We start from the raw sequence: 20,571 nt of genomic DNA, 5'->3' as shown, positions 1-20,571 counted from the left end.
GGCTAAGTGCTAGTTAAGAGGCTGTCATAAAAGATAACTTTAGTTGGTCCATTGGAATAGTGGAAGCTACTAATGTAGAGAAGTGTACTGATTTGATCCATCTTTCAAGGAGAACTGATGGAATTTGCTAATGAAAGTGTGTGAAAGAAAGCAGAATCAAGGCTAATGTCAGCATTTGTTTGTTTGTTTGTTTGTTTAGCATAGTGATGGGAAGCACTCTGCAGAACCCAGGGTGTTTTACTCCTGAGCTGTATTCCCAGGCTTCCTTTTTTAAAATTTTGAAACAGGCTGTTACAAAGTTGCCAAGTCTGGCCTTGAATTTGGGATCCTCCTGCATCTGCTTCCCAAATTGCTGGGATTATAGTCAAGAGCTTCTGTGCCTGGGAATGGAGATATTTTTCTCAAGTGAAGAAATAAATTTGTCTCACAACTCCGGAGAAAAAAAAATTTTTTTTTTTCCTTCTCCTGGGTATTAAATTTCCACAGGATCTCACTAAAATTGCTCAGGCTGGCCTTGAACTTTCGATCCTCCGGAGTTGCTGAGATAACTGGCGTACACCACTGTACCTGGCAAAAATTAGCATACTTTTAATATCTGCTTACGCGTGTATTGGTGGTAGTTAAGAGCATGAACTCTGGGGCTACATAGCCTGGGTTAGAACAACTCAGCTACCTACTTGGTCAAGTTTTCAGTCTTTCTGAGACTTGGTGCCTTCATCTACAAAATGAAAACAATTATGTGCTTTATAAGATTGTTGCAAAATTAAATGTTTGAGTTAATGTAGATGAAGTTAATTTAGGCTCCAGTTCCCAATCATATTAAAGAGACTGCAAATGTTAACTTTTATATCTAGGGTTTTTGCCAGGATAATTTTGATTCTACATATTAGTCACATGGAAAAGTTGTTTTGTTTTACAATAGTTTTTTGTTGCTAACTAAATCTTCATCAATATTGCTTTTATTATATCAAGTCTGTGAAAGTGTACTTACACTACAGTATCTTAGACTGAAGAAATATCTTGCAACATTTATCAGAAATATTCGATTTTTGCTAACATCCTTAATAATGTAGCATTTATATCAATGTCTGGGGAACTACCTGCTAATCTTATTTCTATCAAATTATAAAAGGCACTGCAAGGATTTTGTTCAGTCTATTATGGAATTGGAATTCAATTAGGTAGAATTTGATACTTAGAGTGTAGCAGCACTACATATTAAGTCAGTAGTGCAAAATAGGCTAAATTCCTTTTAGAAAGGAAGTTTTCATTCTGTTATTGTGATGTATATATATTCATGAATTTATGATACACTGTAGTGTGGTTTGATGCTTAGAAAGGCCTCATTCTGAATTGAATGTAGAATTCAGGATTTTATTTATTATTATTATTATTGATAGTAAGGTTCACCAGTGAGTTTACTTCTTCAAAGAAAGGACAGTGTAATTTAAAAAAAGGTATATCTACCTGTACTGAATGGCCCACTCAGTAATTGTAACTTTGCAGAGAAGACTTTTGAGTATTGATATTGATATTTATAATATCAATATTGTTCTCCAGACTTTTATAGGTTATGGCTTCTGATTGCTAAAAGAGGATTCACTTGCTGGGTTCAGTGATGTTTGGCTTTAATCCCAGCCACTTGCTAGACTGAGGCTAGAGAATCTCAAATTTAAGGCCAGCCTGGGCAATTTAGTGAAACCCATCTCCAAAAAAAAAAAAAAGAAAGAAAGAAAAAGAAAAAAGGTTTCACTCAAAAGAATTTCCTAGTTGAAATAATATCATCAAATGGTATTAAATTTTAAGTGATTTTATTTTTATTATGATCACATGGTTAAAATGGAAAAGGTGTACAATGTCTCTCCTGTCTCCCAGCCACTTGATATCTCTTTCGCCAAGTTTCTAGTTCTGGTATATCTCCTGAAAATGAAACACACATACACACAGTATGACTGTATATATTTTACAAATTGTAGTGTATTATATCATTAAATATTTATTCACAACCACCTGTTTAAAAAAATAGATCCCAACTGAGTGATACAAATAGTTTCATGTCTTTTTTTTTTTTTCTTCTTTGCAGTACTGGGGATTGACCCCAAGTCCTGGCTGATGCTAACCAAGCACACTATTACTGAACTATATCTCCCCTACCTCCTTTTTTTATACCAAGGATTGAACTCAGAGGCATTTAACATCTGAGGCACATCCCCAGTCCTTTTTTGTATTTTATTTATAGAGAGGGTCTCACTGAGTTGCTGAGGCTGGCTTTGAACTTGTGATCCTCCTGCCTCAGCCTCCAGAACTGCTGGGATTACAGGTATGTGCCAAACAGCCCGGCCTGCAGCCCTTTTTTAAACCTGTATTTTGATACAGGGTTGCAGCCCTTTTTTGAAACTATTTTGATACAGGGTCTCACTAAGTTACTAAGGCTGGGTCTGGAATTTGTGATCCTTCTGACTCAGCCTCCCAAATTGCTGTGATTATAGGTCTACACCACCATACCACGGTCATGTTTTACTAACTGTGATACAGTGTATAAGCATTTTATAAGAGTAAACTGTAGATGAATGTTTAGAATTTGATTATAGGTATATGCAAAGGTAATTTTTAAAAGTTATATTAAGTTTCCTATGAGATTGTACCAGCAATGTGGGTATTTTTCTGAATAGTCTCTTTAAGTCAATGATTACAAAGCCTTTGATCTTTGTCAGTCCGATACATGAGGAAAAAATACTTTAGTGTAGTCTTAATATAAATTTTTCTTCCTATAATGTTGAACATAGTTAAGAATCCATTTGCGGGGCCGGGTTGTGGCTCAGTGATAGAGCGCTTGCCTAGCATGTGTGAGGCACTGGGTTTGATCCTCAGCACCACATAAAAAATAAACAAAGTTATTTTAAAAATCCATTTGTGGAGAAATTTAGCTTGTGATATGAAGCTCCTTGTTATTGTGTAATGTGCTGTCTTATTTTGTGTTTTGTATAGAAAGTTGATAGTGTTTTCAAATTAAATTATATTTTTATATACTTTAAAGAACCAAGTGATTTTATAAGCCTTGGTACTTCCTGTCTTCCTCTTCTTGGAGAAGTTTGCCTTGAAGCAACCAGTGAGAATTCAACAGCTGATTCCTTTACAAGTTGATCTTTTCATCTCTAAACGAAGTGCTTCTATTGCCACTTCTTGATTTTTCTGTTGTAGGAATTATCTATTGGCTTTCCCTTAAAGAAGATGAGAGTTTAGCTTTTTCAGTTCTTTGCCCTTATTAATCTTTCCTTCATTTCATGAGAGGTCTTTCTTTTTAATCTGTACCTCTTACTACTGTTTTTGTTTGTTTTGTTTCACTCTTCAACCCTCTGGACCAATTCTCTTGTATTTTACCATCTCTGTCGCAAGTTCTGATTTCTTTGGGTTTTCTTCAACTTTTCTCAGCTTTTTTTTTTTTTTTAAACATTGTTTTTACTTTTCAGGGGATCTTTTCTTCCTCTGAATGCTCTTATTTTTCTTTTAATATAATGTTCTGTTATGGGTTCAAAATGATTACCTTTCTAAAAGGAGGGTTTTTTTGTTTGTATATGTGTGTGTGTGTTTTGGTCGTTTCCTTTCTCTCATCTTTTCTGTACTTTTCTCTTTCCAGTGAAGCTCTTTTCTTTTCCAATATTTCATTTTCTGCCTGTTTTGATCTCAGATTCTTATATTAGGAAAATTCTTTTATGTTGGGCCATGAATGGTCTTATATTTTAAAGTGAGCATTGATTGGAAGCTCTGTGCCTGTTTATGAGGTTTGTTTGCTGTGGGGTTGGCTGTATGGTGATTGGGTAACCTCCACTGTTATTGTCTTTAGATCTTCCTTTAAAGACTCTTCTCATCTTTTGTTTAAAGAATGTAAATTGATGCCAGTATTTTGGGAGCCAGTTGTCTGAAAAATGCTAGTAAATCAAATAAGAAATGTATAAACTTTCACTTAATTTTTAAAATCTGGTTCTTCTCTTAATCTGTTTGGTATTCTTCAATTCAGAAAATTTCATTCATGCTACCTCTTTTTTTTTTTTTTGAATGGGGATTGAACCCAGGGATACTTAATCCCCAGCCCTTATTTTTGTTTTATTTAGAGTAGGGTTTCACTAAGTTTTTTTTTTTTTTTTTTTTTTTTTTGAGGGCGGCATCCTCCTGAGTTGGTGGAATTATGGGCTTGCACCACTGCACCTGGCTTCATGGTACCTTCTTCTTTTTTTTTTTTTTTAAAGATAGATAGAGAGAGAGAGAGAGAGAGAGAGAGAGAATGAATGAATGAGAATGAGAGAGAATTTTTTAATATTTATTTTTTAGTTTTTGGCGGACACAACATCTTTGTTGGTATGTGGTGGTGAGGATGGAACCCGGGCCGCACGCATGCCAGGCGAGCGCACTACCGCTTGAGCCACATCCCCAGCCCTTCATGGTACCTTCTTAAGAAATAAACCTCCATCTCCTTTGGAGGTGAGGGATCAGCATTAATTTATTATAACTACATACTGAATGGAGTGGAATTGAAATGGGGAGTGCAACTTGTTCACCCATTAAGTCCAAGATTTCAATTCTATGATTATTTCAGAGAAAATGGCACTAAAATTGGTTGGAAATCATAATGTAGAACTTATCTCTTTTTTATAGGTAGAAACTTCATTTTTACTTATATCTTTTATTATTATGAATGAAAATAGATTTTCCTATAGTTAGGACACATGGACAATATAGTATATTATATAAACAAGCTGTCCTTTAAATAGGACATTGAGCAAATATGCTCTCCTGTCATACTATACACTGTACACATAAGTGTTTTTTTTGTTTTGTTTTGTTTTCTCTCCTTTAAGACAGTCTTTAAGTTGCCGAAGCGGACCTCAAATTTTCCAATCCTCCTGCCTCAGCCTCCTGAATTGCTGAGATTATAGATGTGGTCTACCACAGTGCACCAAAGTGACGTTCATGACCTGTTCAATAATTATTTTTGTTGGAAAGGAGCAAAAACACTTCAAAAAAAAAAAAAACACTACGTTTTTTTTTTTTTTTTTTTTTTTCATGTATTGGATTGAACCCAGGGGCACTTAACCTGAGCCACGTCTCCAACCCTTTTATTTTTTTAATTTTTATTTTTAATTTTTTTTAATTCTAATGAGTTATATATGACAGCAGAGTGTATTACAATCCATATTACATATATAGAGCACAATTTTTCATCTCTCTGCTTGTATACAAAGTATATTCACACTAGTTGTGTCTTCTTCATACATGTACTTAGGGTAGTGATGTCCATCTTATTCCACCATCTTTTTTTTACCCCTTGCCTCCTCCCTCCCCCTCCCTCCCCTTTGCCCTATCTATATTTTATCTAATCTTCCCATGCTCCCTCTCTCAACCCCACTACAATCAGCCTCCTTTTATCAGAGAAAACATTCCGCATTTTTTTGGGGGGGGGATTGGCTTACTTCAGTTAGCATTATATTCTCCAGCTTTATCCATTTACTCAAAAATACCATAATTTCATTCTTCTTTAAGGCTGAGTGATATTCCATTGTGTCTATATAACACATTTTCTTTATTCATTCATTTATTGAAAGACATCTAGGTTGATTTCAAAGTTTAGCTATTATTTAGTCTTTCTTTCTCATGGCACCTATAAACTTGGAATTCAATATTTCAGAGGTATACCAAGTCATAACCAGTGACTGGCTTTTCAAAAAAAAATATTGTGTGATTGTGGGTTCTCTACCACTTCAAGCATCTGTAGAACTACTCACCAGTAAAAGATCATTACTGGGGCCTCCTTGAGTATTTTTCCACAGGACAAATCAAAGTTATAACAATATTCTGATACTCTGTATAATGCCCAGAATTTATAACCAGATTGTGAGGATTATCTCTTATAAACAGTTTCAGTACATTGTGTTCATAATGTCTGATAATTGTTGCTTTTGGTTGTCAAACTTTCCAGATTCCTGTCACCAAATTTCATTCGTGACTTTTTTTTTTTTTTTGTGGTGCTAGGAATGAACCCGGTGAGTTTCCTCCATTGAACTAAATGCCCATCCCTTTTTACTTATTTTTTGAATCAGGATCTTGCTAAATTGGTGAAGCTAGCCTTGAACTTGCAGTCCTTCTGCCTCAATCCTCTTTGAGTAGCTTGTATTACAGTATAGGTTTATGACATCACACCTGGCCTCACACATGACTTTTGGTTCATATTTATTAGAGGACAAATTTTAAAAGCTTTATTTCCAATATTCTCTTGCCATTTGTTATTTTTGCAGAAAATGTATGATACTTTTTTTTGTGTGTGTGTGTGTGTGTGTGTGTGTGTTTCTGGAAATCAAACTCAGGGCCTTGTATATAATATGCAAGCACTCAGTCTACCACTGAGCTCTACCCCAGGCGTATGTTGCATTTTGTGAATTATAAATATACCCCAGTTTTTATCATTTAACCGGTTTCTTAGGGATAGTAGTTTATGATAGCCTGAAAACATACAGATTCCTAAAAACGTGGGGATTTTTTGTTTTTTCCTACAGTACTGAGCATTGGACCCAGGAGCACTTCACCACTGAGCCATGTTCCTAGCCATTTTGTTTTTTATTTGGAGACAGGGTCTCACTAGGTTTGAGTCTGTCCTCGAATTTACTGTCCTCCTACTTCAGCTTCCCAAGTCGCTGGAATAACTTGCACGTACCACCATGCCCAGCCAGATGTTAGTTTTGATGGGAGTGGTGTGTAACATTTTATACATACTTGGTTTGAAAAGTTTTGTTTTTTTGTTTAAGTTGGAGAAAAGTTGTTGTTGCCATTGTTTTGTGTTCCATGGGCAACTGTCATTACATAACTGTTATAACTTATATCCAGAAATAAGGTATCTGGTTATAAACTTTAAAAGCTTTAAAGAAAGATCAGGTAGTCTGTAGTCTTTATGAAATGCCAACATATCTAGTTGAATTGTGTATCCTTTGTAAGCCGAATTCTTGTTGTTATCAATTATAGCTGTTGGCAGCAGTTGGTAATTGAGTTACTAATCAGATCCTAAAAACAATTTCACAATAGGCAGAGACATTCTTTTCCTTGAAAAACAAACACTTGGTAGAGTAAGAGATAAAATTGTGCAGCCTTTTCCTTATTTCCTATATAGTTCACTGTCTAGGTTTATTGTTTGTATTTGGGTGAAAGTTTGCATTTATTTAGTTATCTTTTTAGATGGTCAGCCTCTCAAGTAGCTGGGACTATAGGCAAGCAACATCTTGAGAATATGAATTTATATGCTTTTATTTATTATAAGAAATTTATTTTTTAAGCACTATAGGTTTCTTGGTTCTTTTGGGATCATTTTGTTTAATTTTATTAAAGTCCAGATCTTTGTGTGTATTCAAACATATAGTTTGCTTTCTGGACTTCCTGTTACGAAATGTTCCAAGGTCATTTCAAAATAATGGCTACTGGTCTGAGAGTTGTTTCTGCAATTCATATGAATAAATTTTCATGGACAAACCTTATAAATGATCCTATAAATCTGACTGTTAGTTAAAATGCTTTCTGACTATAATATGTGAGTAAACTATTACTTCCTTTAAAAAAAAAAAAAATCCAAGCCAGAAATGGTGCTGCATGTCTTTAGTACCAGTTACTTGGGAGCCTGAGGCAGGAAGACCTCCAGTTTAAGGCAGCCTGGACAACATAATGAGACCCCTTCTCAAATAAATCAATAAAATTAATTTTAAAAAATTTATATCTAGGCCCAGGCAGTTAGGAGTCCAGACTCTGTCAGGTCTCTTCTGCCGAGATTTATCTCCATTATGGGGACCCTACCCCTTATCACTATTTGTACTCATATTGAATTAAGGGAGACATTATTCATTTTACCTTCAGTGTCCTTTCCAGAATACAGGCATGAGTCTTTTTCACCTTAATTTAACTAAAGATAATTCAGATAAATTAAGATATTTAAACATTATTAAAGGATAGAGAATATCCAAAGGGAAATAAATCTAGGGCATAAAAGCCAAATACATTATACATGCTTACATACAAATACATTATACATGCTTGTCTTCTGGGTTGCATGACTTTGTATAGTACAGCTCCTTGATTGCCATCATGTGGTGGATGACATTTTAGCAACCTTACTCCATATCCCATTCCTGGGTGCTGTACGCCCCATCCCCAGCCCTAAAGTCTTTATCTGAAAGAACCAGGCTTTTCTAATACTTAGGTTGGTATTTAGTTTTGTTTTTGTCTGAGGCCATTATCTTTCTTGTTTTAATACAGGTATTGCCTTTTTCCAGGGAATCCACTCTGGCTCCATGGAGAAGTGTGGCTATAAAAGATTTATCACATTTATTGGGAGTTGAAGTGTTGATTGGTCAAACCACTTTCTTCAGGCTAATTTAAAAAAAAAAATCATCTTCTCCCATTTATTCACTATTTGTTTTTGGCAGAGAAAAAAAAAGAAATCTATTGTGGGAGATTGAGGTACACACCGAAGGGCCATTAAATATGCAAAGTAGAAAGTACAAAGTGTTGATGTTAATGAAGTGTTAATGAAGTTTAGTAGAGCAACTTGGGGAAAGAATTTCTAGAAGATTGGATACCTTGCTTTCCAGGAAGGAGATATGACTTTGCAGAGTTGGGGGGTAGTTAAAGGACAAGGACATGGTTTTAAAAAATAATTAGGACCTGAGGATGTAGCTCAGTGATAGAGTGCTTGCCTGGCATTTATGAGGCCCTGGGTTCCATCCCCAGCACTGGGGGAAAAAAATAGATTTCCTAATATGGTAAACAAAAATAGTCCTCTTTATATGAGTTACATTACAATCAGTTACTACAAATGTTGAGTGCAATATACTCTTTCCCTTTTACTTTTATATGTATATCACCTGGTGTTTGAAGATTAACTGTGTTCTTTGATACCCTATTATTTTCTACTATGCTGTCAATTTTGTTTATGTTTTTGAATGTGAAGTAACATTGGGCTTTTCTGTAAACTGAGGGCTAACTTGAGATTTGTTCCACTTAATATAGTGTAATTAGCAAGAACAGTATGCCACCAACCTGCCAACAAAGGCAGGTTGAAAAACTTGAAATTTGATTTTTAAAAAAACAACTCTTGAGATTAGTTTTCTTGTTCTTTGTCAGAAAGCTTATCATCAAAATTAATTATTAGCCAGGCGTGGTGGTGCATGCCTTTAATCCCAGCAGCTCGGGAGGCTGAGGCAGGAGGATCAAGAGTTCAAAGCCAGCATCAGCAAAAACAAGGTACTAAGCAACTCTGTGAGATCCTGTCTCTAAATAAAAATACAAAATATGGCTCAGTATGTGGCTCAGTGGTTGAGTGCCCCTGAGTTCTATACCTGGTATCAAAAATAATAGGTATATTTAATATTTTTAGGAGTGGTAGGAAATTTTATCTTTTAATTCTTATGTTGTTTGTTTTATATAGTTGAAGATTAGTTTGTTTTGTTTTTAATTTTTCCCTCTAACAACTGTGAATCCAGTCCTTTATATTAAGTAATTGAAGACAGAATACCATACCACAGGGCAGTACTTGTGTGTGATTTTTGTTGGGGGGTGGGTATAATCACTATTAATTGTCAAAGTTTAGACTTTAAACCCTTTGCACTTTAGGTGCTTATTGTAGGAAAACTTATTTATGTGCAACAAGATTTCTCAAAACAGCATTGTTTACAATAAAAAGAAAAAAACCCAAGAAACTAAAAATGTTAACTTGTATTAAAATAGATAAATAAGTTGTACAGACATGTAATACAGTGTAATAAATGAATTATAATTCTGTGTCAGTGTAAACACTCAGAAATACAATGCTGAACAAGAAAAAAATGTTCTGTATATCAGTGTAAAGTGCTAACCATGTAAAACTAAACAACCTCACATGAATATGGAACTACAAGAAATTCTAATTAGAAAATTTAAAATAGTGCCCACCTGGATGGGAAGAGAGGTCCAGAGGTTTAGTGGTGTTGATAAACTGTGGTGAGTGCATGGTTGTTGAGTTTATTACTCTTCAGCTATATTCACACATTTTATAAACTCATGTGTGATGTTTCAGAACATTTTTAAAATTATGGTGGGAAAAATCCCAACTTGAAAATGAGGTCATTTTGGAACTTACTAAAAAATTACCAGTTTGCAAAAGAATGTGATTTCTGATACAGCCAAAAGATGTTCTTGGTTATATAACCTCTGTCAATTAGATGCTAATTCCCGGAACATTGAATCTAGAGCAAGTGACTTTCAGAGCGAAAATATGGAATGTAGGAGTCATTACAGTGAGAAGTTAGTAGACAAGCAAGGCTGTTCTTGATGGAATCTTCAGTGTTTTACAGCCCAGCCTTGGGAAATGTTTAGTTTATATATATATATATATATATATATATATATATATATATATATATATATATAAAATAATTTGTAGATGAACACAATGTCTTATCTATCTATCTATCTATCTATCTATCTATCTATCTATCTATCTCTCTATCTATCTAAAGTGATACTGATGAGCAAGCCTAGGGCCTCACATGTGTGAGGCAAACACTCTACATCTGAGCTACAGCCCCAGCCCAGCAGATGTTTAGTTTTATGATTGTTTTCCAAGCTGGCCTTCCAGGTTCACTTTGATTCTTAGCATCCATATAGCTTTCTGTCAAAGATCACTCCTTAAATTAAAACCAAATTTGGCAAAAATTTTAAACTTTAAAAAAAAATTGTAAATGAGGAGTTCTTGTGGATTTTGAACCTATTTGTTAAAACGTGAAACAGCAGTAACTTAATTGCAAGAACATCAGAGAAGATGGAAGCTGTGATGAGATCTTTTTTCCTCATAATTGGTAGATGGGATTGAAAAGTGGTTTATTAAGTATATATAAATAAATATAAAAATAGTCAATATAAATATAATATAGCCAACAATTCAATTTCATTTGCACTTATATATCTTTACAAGTTGTCCCTTTTTTTTTTTTAAGAAGAAATACCTTTCAATATATAAAAGAATCTAAGTACTTAGAACTAGGTTTTCAACTAAGTGTCATAGAATATTAAAACAGCATGTTCTAAAATAAAGCACTGGACTGGGGATGTAGCTCAGTGGTAAAATGCTTGCCTATGATGTGCAAGGTGCTGGGCTCAATTCCCCAGTACCTCAAAAAAAAAAAAAAAAGTCGGGGGGGCTGGGGCTCAGTGGTAGAGTGCTTGCTTAGTGTGCATGAGGCACTGGGTTCAATTGTCAGCACCACATAAAGATATTGTGTCCACCTAAAACTAAAATAACAAATATTTTTTAAAAAGTGAAAAAAAACCACATTACATTAGTATCAATATAAAATATTGACATATTTTATATATACTGAATAAGAAATAATCTTTAATTTTTATACCTTCAAGATTCCTTTTTGTAAATACATGTGTAATTTATTAATACATTTATTTACAAATTGATAGACAAACAAGTTGTAAATTTAATATCTAATTTATAAATGCATGTATATTCATATATATTGAGTGGTTTTCAGATTTTTAAAATTTTTTAATTAAAAATGGTTTTAATTTTTTTCTATAATGCATAGCTGAAAAAAATTAAAAAGAAGTCTAGACCCAAATGGGAGTCGACTGGTCTAGATCAGTATTTCCTTGTTTGTTTTTTTGTTGTTGTTATTGTTATTTATTTTATTTTATTTTATTGGTACTGGGAATGTTACTCAGGGACATTTAACCACTGAGCCACATCCCCAGCCCTATTTTGTATTTTATTTAGAGACAGGATCTCACTGGCATGATTCCTTTTAAAGAATGTTTTATTTGCCTAGCTCACTGGCGCATGCCTGTAATCCCAGCATCTCCGGAGGCTGGGACAGGAAATCACAAGTTCAAAGCCAGCCTCAGCAAAAGCCAGGATTAAGGATAAGGGATGTAGCTAAGTACCCCTGAGTTCAATCCTTGGTACCCGCCCCCACCCCCAACAAGTTATTTATTTATTTATTTATTGGTACTAGGGTTTGAACCCAGGGACATTTTACCACTGTGCTACATCCCAGCCCTTTACTTTTTATTTTGAGACAGAGTTCTCACTAAGTTGCTTAGGGCCTTGCCAAATTGCTGAGATTGGCCTCCAACTTGAGATCCTCCTGCCTAAGTCTTCAGAGTTGCTTGGAATACAAGTGTATACCAGCATACCTAGCTCAAAGAGTGATTTTTTTAGTATTTATTTTTTAGTTATAGGTGGACACAATATATTTATTTTATATTTATGTGGTGCTGAGGATTGAACCCTGTGCCTCATGCATGCTAGGCTAGTGCTCTACCTCTGAGCCACAACCCCAGCCCCTCAAAGCATGATTCTTAAATCTCCAGCAAGCTTTATTGAAGGTCACATCCAATATTTATTAAAAAAGGTTTTGGAATTTGCATTTTGAATAGATAGTAAACAACATAAAATGATTGCTTTTACTAATGTTTTTACACACTGTTCTAAGCACTTTACATTAACTCATTCTTCACTGCAACCCTGTAAAGTATACAGTGACTAAGAGATTTGCCCAAAGTCACACAGCTGGAGAGGAGAGCCAGGATTATATGTAGACCAGGGAATTCTTATGCTCAGTTTTGAGAGCCACTGCTCAGTTCAGAAAGCTATATTCTATAATAATAAAGTTGGTCAGGGAGATGTGGGGGATGCACAGCAGTATTTTACAATTCTAAGGTTTTTAAGTCTTTGCCAGCCAACACTAGGTAACTACTTCATGGATCACAAAGCTTGGAGGTATGAAGTATGTGCTTTAGCACCATATTAAGTTTATGTTCTTAACGGAATACAAGTGTAACAAAATTGTTTTTGATTTGATGTATAGTAAAACCTTGATAAAACCTTATGTACGAGGCTAGGCAAGTAGTATACACCTGTAGTACTAGATACTCTGGCGGCTGAGACATGAGGACATAATGAGCCCAGGAGTTCAAGGTCAGCTAGGGCAACATAACAAGACTCTTTAAAACAAAAAACAAACAAACAAAAACATCAAAATAAAAACCAAATATTTACAGAATGGAAATTTTTATATTTTAATTGAATTTTAAAAAGGAATTATACGTAGGATCATTAGGGAAAACATTGATTTTCATACTTGTTTTGTGGAAAGTCTTTCTAAATATATTAGTTTTTCTTTTTTAATTTATTGAACAAGATAACTTATTGTTTCAAATATTCTCATTGTTCAGTCTTTTTTTTTAAGTTGTTGTTGGACACAACACCTTTATTTTACTTATTTTTATGTGGTGCTAAGGATCAAATTCAGTGCTAGGTGCACACTCTATCGCTGAGTCACAGCTCCAGTCCCATTGTTCAGTCTTATTGTAGACTTACATATGAAACCCTAGATTTATCTTGTAAACTGAATTTTTAAATACTTCTTAACCAAGTTTTATTTCTTGGTTTTTCTTTCTCCTACAACAGTGTTACTCAACTTGTCTACAAGTTCTGATCACCAGAGCGACTTTAAGAAGTACTGATGTCCAGGTCCCACCTCCAGAAATAGTGATTCAATTTCTTTGATTTTAATGTGCTAACATTGAAAACCACTGTTGTAGAAGAAGGATATAGACAGAAATTTCTTGGTTACTTTTTTTGTTTTTCTAGTAAATTAGGATAATAGTGATAAATATATTTGATAAGAGTCACTTGAATAGGTGAAATATTTTAGGAAATTTTCTATCAAATTTAAACATTTAACACCTATGAGTCACTTGAATAGGTGAAATATTTTAGGAAATTTTCTATCAAATTTAAACATTTAACACCTATCATTTTTTTCTTTCAGATTTCATTACTAAACATGGGTGCATTTTTGGATAAACCCAAAACTGAAAAACATAATGCTCATGGTGCTGGGAATGGTTTACGTTATGGCTTGAGCAGCATGCAAGGATGGAGAGTGGAAATGGAAGATGCACACACAGCTGTCGTAGGTATTCCTCATGGCTTGGAAGACTGGTCATTTTTTGCAGTTTATGATGGTCATGCTGGATCCCGAGTGGCAAATTACTGTTCAACACATTTATTAGAACACATCACTACTAATGAAGACTTCAGGGCAGCTGGCAAATCAGGATCAGCTGTTGCACCTTCAGTGGAAAATGTCAAAAATGGTATCAGAACTGGCTTTTTGAAAATAGATGAATATATGCGTAATTTTTCAGACCTCAGAAACGGGATGGACAGGAGCGGTTCAACTGCAGTGGGAGTTATGATCTCACCTACACATGTCTACTTTATCAACTGTGGTGATTCACGTGCTGTTCTGTATAGGAATGGAGAAGTCTGCTTTTCTACCCAGGATCACAAACCTTGTAATCCAAGGGAAAAGGAGCGAATCCAAAATGCAGGAGGCAGCGTGATGATACAGCGTGTTAACGGTTCATTAGCAGTGTCTCGTGCTCTGGGGGACTATGATTACAAGTGTGTTGATGGCAAAGGCCCTACAGAACAACTTGTTTCTCCAGAGCCCGAGGTTTATGAAATTTTAAGAGCAGAAGAGGATGAATTTATCATCTTGGCTTGTGATGGGATCTGGGATGTTATGAGTAATGAGGAGCTCTGTGAATTTGTTAAATCTAGGCTTGAGGTGTCTGATGACCTGGAAAATGTGTGCAATTGGGTAGTGGACACTTGTTTACATAAGGTATGTAAGCTTCTTTGTTATAATTAAAATGCCTTGTTAATTTTGAAAAGACATGGTAAGTAAATTTAAGCAGACTTAAAAGTTTTAAATATTTGCATTAGGAGAGACCTATATATTTTAAAATAATTGTTTTACCAGTAGTGAAACCACTGAGTTTTTTGTTCATTTTTTGATTTTTGTTTTCACCATCCCTTCTGCCCCAACCTTCTAATTTGAAAATTAAGTTTAATAAATTTGAGACATTTGTTGTCAATGATGCCTTATTGCATCATTGACATCAAATTTTGTTTGAGAGATACCTACACAGAATTGTGACTTTTGGTTCAAATTTGTAATGTTGGCAGCAGCCATTTTCAGCATGATTTTGAAGCAACTTTATAAAATGTTTATAGTAGAATTCTGTATTCCATATACTAAAAGGTCAGGAATCACATAATATTGGAAGATATGCCAGAAGTCAAGCCTTTTAGGAGATAAAACTAAAACTTAGGTATGAGTTGTATATTTCTTATTGTCTAGTGATAGGAGCTTTCTCCTATCAATAAAGTTAAAAAAGAATTTATATATAACTCTACATAAGGTAATATATGACTTGATGGATAGTATCCTACTTTTGTAGATGATACCAAATTCTTTTCATATAAATGTTTTTAATTATCACTGATTAAAAATCAAAGGCTTATATAAAATGTAATCCTGTGAAGAATTCCTGGGGAACATTAATTTTTTACTAATCTTAACTTGATGTATTAGTAGAAGAAACTTTTAGAATAACAGATAATTGGTTGTTCCCCTTGAATGTCTTTAAAATATTCAGTTGTTTTAGTAGGTTTTTGACAGCATCTATATAGAAATCAATTAAATTTTAACTTACCTGGCAAGTTCCTGGGGTGGCAAAGTGTTCTTTGACTAAAAATATATCAAGAAAAAACCAACCTGGGCAACAAAGAGAATCTCCCCACTACATAATTTTTTCTAGAAAGTTCAGCTAGCCAGAAAGTTTTCCAGGAAGAATTTGGATCTGTGGAAATACTCAGATTTTAGTGAACTATTTAATTTCTTTTCCATAAAATACTTTTCCAAAATGATTTTAATGATTATACTTCTACCTCCTTGGATTTTTAATTTTAGCACAATATACCCTTCTTATTTCTTAATGTGTTTAGTACTGAAGGAAGATGGTTGTCAATAGTCAAATAATGGCTCTACAAGTTCTTCTCAGACCCTATGTCGAATAATGGTGATCTACAACTTTTTGAAATGAAAAGCAGAAGTATGTTTTTTGATTGAGTAAAAGCATCATTTCCCCCAGCTATTAAAAAAAAAAAAATAGAGTGAACTTGTTACTGGAAAAAAAAAAAATCCAGACAATATGAAAAATTCAAAGAAAGCACTCAAATTTTGCCACCCACCTTTAACTTAGCTACTTTCACTGTGCCATATATTGTGTATCTTTCTAGTCTTTTTGTAAGTATTGAACTGCAAAAATTTTCATGATTTTATAGCATTCTATTGAATGAATAATATGTGGTTGTGTGGGAATATCCAAAAATCTTTTGGGTCTCTAATTTGGATTAGGTTTGGTCCTAGTTTGTGATGTAACTTTTTAAATGAGATTTAAATGACACTGATGATATATCCTTATAGCGTTTATCAGCCTACAGTGACTATTGATGTTGAGGCAGGTGTTAAAGATTCTGTACAAGTTCTAGAGCCTCAGAAATGAGGAATGATATTAATAGACAAGAAATTGGGTCTATTTGAAAGTTGACGTTCATAGTTTCTTTGAATGAAGTTACATTCAAATTGAAATCAATTTTGAGAAATTTAGTGGGTTTAGGTTGAAATATAACGGATGTTATCTTAAGGTACTTAAGTAATTAAACCTCTTGTCTAAACCTCATTTTGTTTTTTTGTTGTTGTGTTGGCACTGAGGATTAAATCCAGGGCAGTTTACCACTGAGCTTTATCCCTAGTCCTTTTTAATTTTTTATATTGAGACGGTCTCACTAAGTTCCTGAGGCTGGTCTCAACTAGTCCTCCTGCCTTAGCCTCTGAGTCACTTGAATTACAAGCATCTGTGCCCATGGTCTGGCTCCCTTTCTTTCTTTCTTTTTTTTTTTTTTTTAACTACATAATTTTTGTCATTACACATATTTGTATTGTAAAACCAAGAGTTTTATTATAAAATAATATTATAAATTATTATTATTTTATAATATTATAAAATTGAATAAGATTATTTGATACTTAATGTGAAAGATTAGATATTAAGTTTTAAATCCATAGGAAGCACCTAATGACTGCTCAGTAGGTATTGCATACTTCAAGAGGATAGAAAAAGAAGATCCACTTAAGTAGTTGTTTCTCTAAGAGATTTAAATGAAATCTTCTTTTTTTTTTTTTTTTTTTTTTTTTTTTTTTTTTTTTTTTTTTTTTTTTTTTTTTTTTTTTTTTTTATAAGAGAGAGTGAGAGAGGAGAGAGAAAGAGAATTTTAAATTTTTATTTCTTAGTTCTCGGCGGACACAACATCTTTGTTGGTATGTGGTGCTGAGGATCGAACCCGGGCCGCACGCATGCCAAGCAAGCGCACTACCGCTTGAGCCACATCCCCAGCCCAAAATGAAATCTTCTAACACAACACTTATTATGCTTTAATAGTTTATAGGTGCATTTGTATGTTAACTCATGAAGTCTTGGAAAATTGTGATTATCATTGTAATCAAAATCACAATAGTATCTATAAGTTATTGCTTTCTATGGGCCAAATACTATTTTAAGTATTTAATACACACTTTAATTCATTTTAATTTTTACAACCATATTGAATGAGGTAGTTTTTGTTAATGATAATCATTTTTCAGGTTTACCATTTCACAAGCTTAGAGTATAAGTGTTGAATGACTTTGGTCAGGTATTATCCTACTTAAATAAGATACATAATGCTAGAAGAGAATAGTCTTTTAACAAAGCAGTCTCCCTGTTTTATTGCCAGTGCCAGGATTCATTGTGTCTAATTTCAGAATTCATAACATGTGTAACTGCAATTTGCATAACCTTTTGTAACTTAAAAAATCGTATTTTTAAATCTTTATAGTAATCTTCTGAGGTAAACAAAATAAAGATTTGTATTTACTTCTTTTTTTTTTTCTGGAGGTGGGGTTTACCAGGAATTGAACCCAGTGGTGTTTAATCACTGAGCCATAACCCTTTGTATTTTTATTTTGAACAGGGTCTTGCTAAATTTTGAGGCTGGCTTTGAACTTGTGATCCTCCTGCCTCACCTCCTTTGTCACTGGGATTGAAGGCTTGTGACACTGTGCCAGCTTAAAAATTTTATTGCTAATTTGCATGTTAACTCATGAAGTCTTGGTGGTTGTTTGACCTTGATTTCTTTTGCTTGGGTTGGCAAGCCCACCATCAGACAACATGGCTTACTGCATAGGTTCATTAACTTAGTTTTTTGCAGTGATTAAGATTGGGAGAATAAAAATAATTGTTATCTTAACATCTTCTGGTCTACAAAAGTCAGTTAAAGTAGCAGGATGAGATGCTGGGTGTGGTGATACGCACCAGTAATCCCAGCCACTTGGGAGACTGAGGGAGGAAGAATTAAAGTTTGAGTCCAGATGCAGGAATTCACTGACACCCAGTCTAAAAATAAAAAGGGCTAGGAAGTAACTCAGTGCTAGTAGAGTGCCCTGGGTTCAATCTCCAGTACAAAACAGTAACAAAGAGAATTTAATGTATTGTTTTGTAATATGGTACTAGGATAGTGTATATTCTGTTTCCTCTTTAGTATAACTAAAGTCTGCTACTCTAGTCTTTTCAGTCGGTAGAGCCAGTAGCTAGACTGACATTGCTTGGCTTAAGCTTGCCACCTTTCCAGAGTTTACCTGACATGGCCCAAAAGAAGATATACTAAAAAGGAGTATACAGAGTATACACTATTCTGTGTATACTAAAAGTGTGATTATAGAGTGTGATTAAAAGGCAACAGTAAAATTCATCCTTAAACTAGCCATTTTAGTGTTTTCTAAAGAATGTGGCTCAGTGGCTGAGTACCTCCACCACCATCAAGAAAAGTTGTTCATATGACTATAGTTGAATCTCAGAACAGTTTCAAACTTAAATCATTTTTTTCTTCTCTTGTAGTCATTCATTGTAATAGTTTCTTGGCTGTCCTACAGATCAATAATTTTCAGCTATGTTAACTTCAGTGGAGTTGTGCTAGTATTGCTCTAATTAGGTTAATTAGCTAGAAAAATTTGTAGATGCTTAAAAGGACATTTTAGATTTAAGCTACTATTGAAAATATTTGATAGGTAAGAGGATATACTTCTCAGGCTGTGAAATGTTGGTAAGAATAGTTACAGAGAATTAAAATTCAAACATAATTACAGATATATCTAAATACCTTATTTCTTCAGCTTATATTTTAAATAGTTCTTTGGAATAAATAATGTGTTAAATATGTACATTTTGTGTGATTAATTGCTTAAGGTAACTATTTTAAAGGAAATAATAGAAACAGTAGAATGCAGTAATGTCTTTTTTTTCTTTCTTTCTTTAACATACAGGGAAGTCGAGATAACATGAGTATTGTTTTAGTTTGCTTTTCAAATGCCCCCAAGGTCTCAGAGGAAGCAGTGAAAAAAGATTCAGAGTTGGATAAGCACTTGGAATCAAGGGTTGAAGGTAAGAAAGACTTTTTTTTCTTTAATTTAGAAGAAAAGAAAAAGTATTCTTATCAGATAATTCTTTAAAAATTTCCTTAGAAAACATAGTTATTTCAAGTCAAGCCTTTTAAAAACAAACATCTACCTTAAGATTTACTATCTTGGATCTGTGTATGTAAGTTTGAGAAGGGATTAATCTTTTCTAGGTTTATAACTGTCTAGATATATACCCTCAACAGTATGTTTAAAGTGTTTTTGTCTGTAATTTCTTTTTTTTTAAATTTATTTTTTAGTTGTAGTTGGATGCAATACTTTCTTGTTTTGTTTATTTATTTTTATGTTGTGCTGAGGATCAAACCCAGGGCCTCACATGTGCTCTGCCACTGAGCCACAACCCCAGCTGTCTATAATTTCTTTAACTCTAAATGATTCTTGCCTATAGATCTCTATGAGTTCTGCTTTTTTGGGTGATGGAAAGATGAGAAACTCATGTGAACCACATCAGAAGCACTCATTTCTTTTGATAATATCATAATTATTAAGAGAAGCTATTTATGGGTGATAGATTTCTAGCAGGCTATAGTTTATCAGAAGGCAGGAGGAATGTTTAGTGTCCTGTTTCCTTATTCATAAAGAGAACAAGCATTTCCTCCCCCCCACCTTTTTTTTTTTTTTTTTTTTTTTTTGGTGCTTGGGATTGAACCAAGCCCTTGCACATACTAGGCAACTGGTCTACCACTGAACCACATCCCCAAGATCGATTGATCTATCTATCTATCTGTCTATCTTTCTTTCTTTCTAATTGCTATTTATTTGACAGATAACTTCTGAATTAATATAAAGAAATGATAATGACTCATATACACTAATTCAAAACATTTTCAGTAAGTATCAAGTAGAACAGTTGCTGATCTTTTCACCAAAAACACCTTTATCTTTGAAAGATTGCCTCAAACAGTTAATTTAGGTGGTTTTTAATTTTTTTATTTTTTTAACTTATAAGATGGACACAGTATGTTTATTTTATTCATTTATTTTTATGTGGGTGCTAAGGATTGAACCCAGTGCCTCATGCATGCTAGGCAAGTGCTGTACCACTGAGCCACAACCCCAGCCCAACTTTTTAAGTTTTGACCTATATATTCCAACCAAGGGGATCTGCTGGCATCTGGCTGGT

At 34.0% G+C, this 20,571-nt stretch overlaps 1 protein-coding gene across 6 annotated transcripts in view; it reads left to right on the top strand.

Annotated features, from left to right (window-relative positions):
- Positions 1 to 20,571, top strand: part of Ppm1b (protein phosphatase, Mg2+/Mn2+ dependent 1B) — an 80,321-nt gene that overhangs the window by 30,490 nt on the left and 29,260 nt on the right. For 5 of the 6 annotated variants that reach the window (XM_040271023.2, XM_005324515.5, XM_078029275.1 and 2 more), the window contains 2 exons: positions 13,854 to 14,714; positions 19,296 to 19,413. In XM_040271023.2, the coding sequence (XP_040126957.1) occupies positions 13,869 to 14,714; positions 19,296 to 19,413 (964 nt within the window). In that variant the 5' untranslated portion in view covers positions 13,854 to 13,868. Of the gene's footprint in view, positions 1 to 9,156; positions 9,277 to 13,853; positions 14,715 to 19,295; positions 19,414 to 20,571 lie in introns of those variants that run through there. The other variant, XM_078029276.1, reaches the window with a different exon arrangement.

The sequence above is a fragment of the Ictidomys tridecemlineatus genome, chromosome 12 (genome assembly GCF_052094955.1).
Source record: "Ictidomys tridecemlineatus isolate mIctTri1 chromosome 12, mIctTri1.hap1, whole genome shotgun sequence".
Lineage (NCBI taxonomy): Eukaryota > Metazoa > Chordata > Mammalia > Rodentia > Sciuridae > Ictidomys > Ictidomys tridecemlineatus.
The sequence above is the reverse complement of the archived record's forward strand: the minus strand, read 5'-3'. Positions and strand labels throughout refer to the sequence as shown.